A 10,313-nucleotide genomic window follows, 5' to 3' on the forward strand; every position below is an offset into this window, starting at 1 on the left:
AAAAAAAATTGATTCTTCAAGTCTACTTCTGTGTTTCTACTAGAAAATTCATAATGGTTTTGTAAGTCATTTTAAGTCTTTCAAGGAGGAATTTGTGAGGGAAGGTTTGAAATAAAAATTTAGAGACATTAATTCATAGTAAGGACTAAAATATCTGACTTTTATTTTGCACACCAAATATACCTGGAAACATTTTCTTACCGTATTATATAATATTTTTACTGTCATTAAAGAATCGGCCTGAATATTTCTCCCCCAAGTGAGGAAGTGGACAAAAAGGGTTCCCATCCGGATGCTTGGGTGGCTCAGTTGGTTGAGCGTCTACCTTTGGCTTAGGGCATGATCCCAGTGTCCTTGGATGGAATCCCACATCCAGCTCCTTGCTCAGCAGGAAGTCTGCTTCTCCCTCTGCCTCTGCCTGCCTGTCTGCCTGTGCTCACGCGTTCGCTAGCTCTCTAACAAATAAATAAAATCTTTACTTTTTGAGAAGTCCAATGCCATGATGAAGAGGGACGAAATAAAATCTTAGCACTCAGCACCATAGCAAAGTTTTCAGAGGAGGACCTTATTTGCAATTGTGGTGATCAAGGAGAAGGTGACACTTTAAGTTGGCTCCTAAAGGAGACTGACTTGCAAACTGAAAACACTGATAATGTGACAACTACCCTCTTGATTAAAAAAGACAAAAAAATAAACAAACAAAAAAGGATTAATACGCCCTCAGAAAAGACAGAAAGCCCTGCATTAATCAACAAAGTTCTCAGGGTGCCTGGGTGGCTCAGTGGGTTAAAGCCTCTGCCTTCAGCTCAGGTCCTGATCACAGGGTCTTAGGATCGAGCCCCGCATCGGGCTCTCTGCTCAGCAGGGAGCCTGCTTCCTCCTCTCTCTCTCTGCCTGCTTCTCTGTGATCTCCATCTGTCAAATAAATAAAATCTTTAAAAAAAAAATCAACAAAGTTCTCTTCCTGCAATCCTCAAATCAAGCCTGGGGTCACCATACAATGAGCTCATCACAATACCGAAAACTATCCAAGATTCTTGGAGGAAAACTATCCTTCTTGGAGGAATTTGAGATGAAACGTATGTTAATTTTCCCTCCACTCAACACAACTAAGTCAGTCACAAGCAGTTTTAACACATAAATTAGCTTTAACCATATAAATTCATTCTAAATCAGGTTATCATAGATGAGACCTCTGAAGGAAGGAAGGTCAAATGCTTCTCCACAACCCAAACTAACTGGCTCCAGGAAAGAAAAGGGTTGTTATTGTTTTTATTTTTGTTATGTTTTTTAATTTTTTAAAAAAGATCTTATTTATTTATTTGACAGAGCTCACAAGTAAGCAGAGAGGCAAGCATAGAGAGAGGAGGAAGCAGGCTCCCCATGGAGCAGAGAGCCCAATGTGGGGCTCGATCCCAGGATGCCCTGAGCCGAAGGCAGAGGCTTTCACCCACTGAGCCACCCAGGCGTCCCAAGAAAAGTTTTTTTGAAAGGACCTTGCTATACCTAACATGTTAACTCCCATTGAAGAGCTCTGATTCTAATAACAAGACCCTTCCTTGGAGGACTCTTTTTCTCCTTGCCTCCAATTTCTAAAAGTTACTAAGAACTTCATATATTTCAAAAATTATTTCCAGGGGTGGCTCGGTGGGTTAAGCCGCTGCCTTCGGCTCAGATCATGATCTCAGGGTCCTGGGATCGAGTCCCGCATCGGGCTCGCTGCTCAGCAGGGAGCCTGTTTCCTCCTCTCTCTCTGCCTGCCTCTCTGCCTACTTGTGATCTCTGTCTCTCAAATAAACAAATAAAATCTTTAAAAAAAAATTATTTCCAGATGTCACCATTTCTTCAGAGAACTTTGTCTTAAAATTTTCAGAACAAAAATCCTTTTTCCCTCTATCTTCAGTTGTACTTTTCAGCTCTGAAACTCAAGCCCTGTTGAACTTCAAGCTGTAGCTAACACTTGAAACAGAAGAGAAGCACAGGGAAGTCAGTGAGAAGGGAGAGTTCAAAGTAGCCCTTTTACTGAAGACAGTACTGCTACGAGTAGGAATGATTTACATTAAGGCAAAGGTTTCTAGAAAGGCGGTTTTCAAATATACGACCGACCATGAGTCTATTTGACTTGGACATGGGCGGTATTCTGATCAGTACAAGGAGGGGCAATGAGCTCAAGTTTAAACAACCAGAATTCCTTTGCACGTTGGAATAGTCCAATCCTGGGGTTAGGGGAAAAAAATTCACTTCATGGTGACATCAGTCATCTTCAGGCATGATGAAAATATACACGCAGAAAGACCGATGGTTGCTCTCGGGCTATTCCAGCTTCCAGATCAGTACTTTTTCACATGGATTTGTGATATGCTGGCAGCTAATTCTTCGCAGGAGAAAATGGGAGACAAGGATTCTCAGCCCTCCAAACAAAAGGGGGGAATCACAATTATAGTAACTCATGAAATAGGATTCTTTGGTCTTTAACAAAGCGAGAGTTGGAATGACCACACATTCAGAGTGATTCTCCACTGTGAAGCCTCTGATGCCTAATGAGGGCTGAACTACACCTGAAGGCTCTGCCACATTCATTACACCCACAGGGTTTCTCTCCAGTGTGAATCCTCTGGTGCTGAGTAAGATGGGCACTCCTGCTGAAGGCTTTCCCACAATCGTAACAATTGAACGGCTTTTCTCCAGTGTGAATCTTCTGATGTTGCATCAGGGATGAACTCTGGCTGAAGGCTCTCCCACAGTCTTTACAGGCATACGGTTTCTCTCCAGTGTGGGTTTTTGTGTGTTTTATGAGCGTTGAGCTCTGGCTGAAAGCTTTACCGCATTCTCTGCACTTGTAGGGTTTTTCTCCAGTATGAGTTCTCTGGTGTCGAATAAGGGCTGATCGATCACTGAAGGCTTTCCTGCAGTCCTTACAGGCGTGCGGTTTCTCTCCAGTGTGAGTTCTCTGATGTTGATAGAGGTGTGAGCTCTGACTAAAGACCTTGCCACACTCGCTACATTCATAGGGTTTCTCTCCAGTGTGAATAAACTGATGGACAGTTAGGGAAGAGTTGTGACTAAAGGCTTTCCCACATTCGCTGCATTCGTAGGGCTTCTCTCCAGTATGAATAAACTGATGTTCAATACGGGATGAGTTGTGACTGAAGGCTTTACTGCATGCGTTACATTCATAAGGTTTCTCACGGGTATGAATTCGCTGATGTTGAATAAAGTGCGTTATCTGACTAAAAGCCTTCCCGCACTCACTACATTCATGGGGTTTCTCTCCAGTATGGATTCTCTGGTGTTGAATAAGAGAGACGTTATGATTAAAGGCTTTCCCACATTCCTTGCATGCATAGGGTTTCTCTCCAGTGTGAATTCTCTGATGTACTGTAAGGGCTGAATAATTACCATAACTTTTTCCACATTCACTACACTCAAGGATTCTCTCCATGTTCGGATCTCTGATGCGGAATAAATAGTGCATTCTGAATTAAGGCTCTTTCGTGTGCCTTCCCACCATGAACGCTCTGATGGTGTTTGGCAAGGTGTGAGTTCCAGGTGTAGACTTTCCCATCTTCACAAGACTTCTCTCCAGTATTAGTTTTCTGATGTTCCGTGCGGTGTATACCATGACCAAATGTCTTCCCATACTGATTACATTCCACATTTTTTTCTTCATTATGAACTGTACAATGTTGGATATAAACTGAATGATCACTGAGTATTTTACTGCGTACATTACACTGAAGAGCTTTCTCATTTATGCCCTTTTTCTGATGTCTTATTAATTTTGAATTCTGTTTAAAACTCTTTCCCTGAGCATCAGATGTATAAGGTCTCTCTTCTTCGGGGTGTCTTGATTGTATAACAAAGTCTGACTTCAGACTAACATGTCTGCCAGATCCAATACATTTGGGGTTACTATTGGCCATAGAAGTTCTTTTCTTGAGAAGAACTGTTGCTTCTTTCCAGAGTCTAACTTGAGCATCCTCTTTGGTCTCTGCATATCCCCAGGCTTCCTTCAAACTGGAAGGAACATCAGCCCCTGTGCTTTTCTCCATATTTATCCCCTGGTATGATTCTTTTCCAGAAAATAACTCCTTTGGGTTTGACCTCCTGGTCTCCAAATCTGGAGGGGAAAAGTAAAAATGTTCCCTATACTAGCAGAAGGAAATGACTCAAGGAGGAATGAAATAATAAAATTGCATACATACCATTAGTTACAGATACAAGTCAAGTAGTCAACAGATAATTTATTGAACACCTATTATGGGCTAGTCACTGTGTTATATGCTAGGATTCAATGATAAATGAAGCAGATGTAGTATCAACTCTTTTGAGATTTACAGTCTTTTGGGGAAAACAAGTATTAAATAATTTCAAGAATGATGAATGCTGTAAAATATGTGTGAGGGAGATTTCAATTGGAAACGATCAGTACCATACACTGAAATGATGGTTGCTCCTAGCTTTTGAACCATGAGAATGTTCCCTGGCTTCTGATGCCACCACCACCAGCAGTCCCATGTTCCCTGTCTGGAGTTCACTCCTGCTAGGGACATCCTTCAATGCCTATCTCTTCCACTCCCACTGGCACAGCTCCCCAGTAACTCTCCTTGATTATGCCTGAGGTTGCTGTTGGATTGATTCAGTAAAATCATTCGCCATATTTTCCCTTGTTACTGTGAATGTTAGCATTTTCCAGAGACTTCCTCAGCTTTCCCTTTTTTCCCTCTCTCTCTCTGGGCCTCCCCAAATACACACGTACATGCCCCAAGAAAAGACAAAGAGGGTCAAAGTTCAGGAGGATGCAGAAATTTTAGGAGGATCAGAGCTTAGGCTTACTACTAGTACTAGTTCAGCTTTCTTATGGGTAAGCTATAAATGACATTTGTGTTGTTGTAAAGTTGGGACTTTGTAATTAGGGATCTTGTAAATAGTTTTTCAGCCTGATGAAGGGTAAGACAAACAGCACTGTGTTTTGCAAGCTGGACTACCTTCAAAGTAAACTCAGTATGTGGCTTTGAAAACCTTATATAATGTAGGAAAATGGAAGTTAAAAGAAGGCAATGTAAGTTAACTAGGGGGGAGAGATGGTAGCAGGGCACTAATCCACTACCACATTAGCCAAAAAGGAGGAATCACCTGTTAAGTCCAATGGACATTCTTCAGGTCCTTACTTGACCTCTCTAGTGTCTATCACTATGCACACCTCCCCTCCCTGAAATGCTCTTTTCTGCAGGCTTCTATGACAAGAATCTGACTTGGTTTCCTTCTACTCTGGCCACCCTTTCCTAGTATCCTTTCTGGATTCCCTTTCCTTCATTTATTTTGATAAAATTGTATAACATATCTCCACTGCCATCACTCATTATTAACAATTATTGCTATTTTATTATTTTGACACCATTTCCCCCATGTGATTTTCTTTAAGTATACAAGTGATATAGATATTTACAGATATAGACAGACAGACAGCAGATACTTAAATGTGTATGTTCATTGGGCTTCTAAGTTCTCTTGCAACTCTTTTCATGCCCTATTTCTCTCTTTTCATATTTCATCCACTCCCATGTCCTTAATTGCCCTGCATTCTTCTTTTCTGCATACAGAAATGTAAAGAAACATGGAGACTGACTAGTTACTTATATAATAAGAATCCTAAATGGAAAGGAAGAATAAACAGATAAAATACTTAAAGAAACAATAACCAAGGATTATAGAGAAATGAAAGTTAAGGAACTTCAATTGAAAGTTTTCCTAGAAAGTCAAGCAGGAAAAATATGAAAAGACACCACGTATTATAATAAAATCTAACAACATAAATTTTTATTTGGAACCTTGGGAGTTCCCTAGGCAGAATTTGAAACTGGCCCCCATATATGGCAAGGAGAGATGGAAGGAAGAGGCAGACTACTGCAGGTTGGTAGGCATCAATTTTAATATACAAGGGAAGTTATATACTAGGTTCTCTTGAGCAGCTGCACCTCTGCACCTGCCCACCAGAATATTTAAAGTTTCTATACAGGCTTTAACTGGTCTCAGTCCACATGGTCTCAATAACACATTACTCTCTCAAGGCTGCATTACCCAAAATGACTCCTACTGTGGGAATGCTGGACAGAACATATATTTCCAAGGGCAGGGGAGAAGGTGAGGAGTCTCCCATTCCTTGGGTGTAGCTCACAGATCAATTGGCAGTCACTTTTCATGACCCCTTACACAATAAATAACAAGAAGTTCTAAAAACTCCCAGATACAAAACAGATCACATATAAAACAGAGTTCACTGCTAAATCCCCTGTGTCAAAAACAGTGCCTGGCATTTTGTGGCCCTTTAATGAGTAATAATTGAATAAATGAACCTAATCATTCACTAGTATTACTGACTACAGAAGAAAGTGTAATGATATGTCGCTCTCGCCAGCAAGAACGACCAGGAGACCTCAGTGAAGCAAGCTTTATTTCTGCGTAGCTGTTGGGATCTCCCTCTCCCCCGCCCGTGCATGTCTATATATACCAAGGTTGCACAACCAATCACTCGCAGCCACATAGATACAAAATCCTAAGTTCCGCCTACTGGCTCGCATCCAGCCGCCATCTTAATGACGTGTTTACTTTTGGGCTCCGAAAAAGTCGTGTGGCACCCCCCCCCCCCCCCCCCCCCCCCGCGGGCCCAGCCGGAGCAGCTCCGCACCGTCGCCGCCCAGCGGCAACGGCTTGAGGCAGCGGCGGCGGAGGCAACGAGCAGGCACGGCGGAGCCCAAAAGCATCACCGCGCATGCGCTACAAGCCGCTCGGGCACCGACAATGATATTTTCAAATTGTAAAAGATTAAAAGTTTGAATCTAGGATTTTATATTTTAATTAAGCATCATACAAATGAGTCAAAATAAAGCTACTCTTATGCATACAAGATCTTGGAAATTTTCTTGGAGGATGTATGTCCCAAGAAGGAAAAGAGTTCAGGAAGATGCTTTAGGATATAAAAGACAGTAAGGGCAAAACTAATTTAATAAAGGATTTGTTATCATCTTTAAGGAACAGAGGTAGTGAAACAGGATGACGCCAACTACCTGTACATAACAATTCCACTAAAATTTTAGTACCAGTGAGGATGAGGTTGGGAAGTAGAAATGCACAAATAAGGTGACTAAGTTACTTGTCTTGAGTAGAGTGAGGATATACATAGTCACAAGTTAGATAAATAGAAGGGTTATGGGGAAGAAACGTAGGTGTGAGTTTTAATTAATTAAGTACAAGTACCATGGGGTTAGAAGTACATGTATAACATTCAAACCAGAGCCAAAGAACTGATTTTTTGAATTTTTTTAAAAAAGATTTTACTTACTTTTGAGAGAGATAGAGAACAAGCAGGGAGAGGGGCAGAGGGAGAGGGAGAAGTAGACTCCTCACTGAACAGGGATCCCAGGACTCTGGTATCATGACCTGAGCTGAAGGCAGACACTTAACCGACTGAGCTACCCAGTCACCCCAAGAACTGATAACTTAATAGAAACCCAGACAAGAGGAAAATGAGAAACAACAATAAAGTATGGTCAAGGGAAAACACAGAATAAGACCTGTTACATAACATTACAAAAAATGTAAATGAGTTAAACTCATCCATCAACAGGCAGAGAATCTCTGTTTGAATTCAAAACAAAACCAAAAACTGGGGCACTTGGGTGGCTCAATTGGTTAAGCATCTGCCTTCAGCTCAGGTCATGATCCCAGGGACTTGGCATTGAGCTCTGTGTTAGGCTTCCTGCTCATCAGAGAGCCTACTTCTCCCTCTCCCTTTGTCCTCCCCCCACCGATTCCACTTGTGGTCTCTTTTTCTAAAATTAATTTTTTAAAAAACCAAACTAACACAAGCCCAAAGATGCAGCAATAAGTTCTTTACAAAATATACATAGGAAACTAAGCAACACAGAAAAATGGAAAACAAAGTGGTGACAAAAGGCTATACCAGACAAATATGAACTAAAAGAATACCCACATAAAATGTTATTAATAGAATTAGATTCAAGCTTCATAATGGACAAAGAGGGATCTATATACTTGTAAATCTCATGAGGAGTATTGTATTTGCCTACATTTCTGTTTCTTCCATGGTTCTTTCTTTTATGATGCTCTATGAGTCATATATATATATATATATATATATATATATATATACATACATATACATAAAATGTTGTTAGACTTTCGCTTCACCATTCTTTAAGGGTAGATCTGCTAAGTGACCAATTCTTTTAGTTACCATTCATCTGAGAATGTCTGGATTGTCTCTTCATTCCTGAAGGATATTTTCTTTCAATACTCAAGTCATGGTTGGCAATTTTTTCCCTTCAAACTGATAGCACTTGAAAATGGCTATTTTCATCTAGCTCTCATGGTTTTTGATGAGAACCTTCCTGTCATTCAAATTGCTGTGGCCCTGTAGGTAATGTGACATCTCTCCACTGCTTTCTTCTCAGTGTTGGCACTATCAACTGCCTTCTCTCCTTCAGGTTGTGATATTCCTGGTTCTTATTATGATGGGTAATTTTGGATTGATTCCTGGAGATTTTGCCTATCATATTAGGAGACTCAGGATCCTATTTAAATCTTCTGTTTTAGACCACTGTTACCCTGTTTAGACCACTGTTACCCTGTTTAGCCTACTTTTGTGGTCTGTGATTTCAGTGAGAATTTAATTTTCGAGCTTTTGTGGTACAATTTTGGTCTGGTTGTTGTATCTGGTACCGCTGGGGCTCCCACTGGTCCCTGTTGGTGCTGCTTGAGTGAGTGGAAAGAGCTTCGCCAGGCTGCGCTAAGGTGGGGAAAAGGGTTTCCAGCTGATGAGGAAGAAGAGTGCTTCCTGGGTTGGGCCCTCTATGTGGTGGCATTCGCATGCCAGCAGTAGGACCCATCCAACTGGTGTCTCTAGATGTGGGTGTGGCTGTGTGCTGTGGTGGGCAGGTGGGGATTCCTGGATCTAGCTGGGGCAGAGAGCACTTCTTTGGCCAACTGGTTGTTGTGGTCAGATCCCCCAGATTGTGACATCTAGAGTCTGTTTCTCTCTATGGGTGAGAGGGGTCTCACATTTGGGGGGACAAAGAAGCTTCTCAATCTGGACAGTTGTCGTGGTGGGATCCCCTTTGTACGGTGCCATTTCTCAGTAGGGACACTTTCCTCCTACCTTAGCTCTAGATTGGGAGGAGGGTTTCAGGTTTAAGGGACAAAGAAGCTTCCTGACTGGACGATGTGGCAGATTATTCTCACTTGCAGTTGATGCCCATCTACCTGGTGTTATGGATGGGGGAAGAGAGTCAGATAGGTAGGGAAGAAGAATACATTCCTGGGCTTCTTATTGTTGGTGGGGCTTCCAATATGTCCCCTTTCCAGTGCTACAAGGCTCCCCTGGTATTATAGCTAGGGTCTCTATTCATTCTGTGGGAGAAATGAGTCTACCTGGGCCACCTTCCCATGCTAGGTTTGGGTTGTGACTTGCCCTGCCACCATGCTGTTCCTCTAGTCCTGAGGTCTGTCTCTCTACCCAGTCCACGTTCCTCTTTCCACCTGTCAGAGTTCTTGTTTGTTATTTCTAGCATTTATAATAAATGCAGCAGGAAGGATCAGGGAGAAATAAGTCTACATATCATCTCCTCTAGACTGACTGTATACTTATAAAAGAAATGAGAGATCAAATAGATACTATGACTGACAAATCAATAATTATAGTAGGAAAGTTTTACATAACCCGTGAGAAACTGATAAAACAAGCACACAAGAGGAAGGAGAGCTATAGAAGTTTTAATAACAGGGTTAAGGAGCGCAAGATAAGGGGTTACTGGGTGGCTCAGTTGGTTAAGCGTTTGCCCTTCAGCTCGGGCCACGATCCCAGCATCCTGGAATCAAGCACCATGTTGGGCTCCCTGCTCAGTGAGAGCTTGCTTCTCTTTCTCCGTAACACTTCCCCTGCTTATACTCTCTCTTTGTCAAATAAATAAATAAAATATTTTTTTAAAAAAGAAGCCCAAGATAATAGATTTACATGCAACTTGACATGCAACAAACAGATATGCATTCTTTTCTAGTATACAGGCATTACCCAGAAAAATTGACTATAGGCTTAAATACAGAAGATGCCTCAGTGAGTTTAACTATCACACATCTATTCACTACATATATTATAGATTGTTGAAATATAATGTAAGCCGCATATGTAATTTAAAACTAGCCAGTGCACCTGGGTGGCTCAGTTGGTTAAGAATCTGCCTTTGGCTCATGTCATGATCTCAGGGTCCTGGGATCAAGTCCTGCATCAGGCTCCC

At 41.6% G+C, this 10,313-nt stretch overlaps 1 protein-coding gene across 1 annotated transcript; it reads right to left on the reverse strand.

Moving 5' to 3' along the window:
* Positions 1-1,974: 1,974 nt before the first annotated feature.
* On the reverse strand, positions 1,975-4,134 carry LOC116577178 (zinc finger protein 79-like). Its single transcript, XM_032320045.1, has one exon. The coding sequence runs from the start codon at positions 3,473-3,475 to the stop codon at positions 2,504-2,506; it is 972 nt and encodes a 323-aa protein (XP_032175936.1). The 5' UTR covers positions 3,476-4,134; the 3' UTR covers positions 1,975-2,503.
* Between the last annotated feature and the right edge of the window lie 6,179 nt (positions 4,135-10,313).

This window comes from Mustela erminea, chromosome 18, assembly GCF_009829155.1.
Source record: "Mustela erminea isolate mMusErm1 chromosome 18, mMusErm1.Pri, whole genome shotgun sequence".
Classification (NCBI taxonomy): domain Eukaryota; kingdom Metazoa; phylum Chordata; class Mammalia; order Carnivora; family Mustelidae; genus Mustela; species Mustela erminea.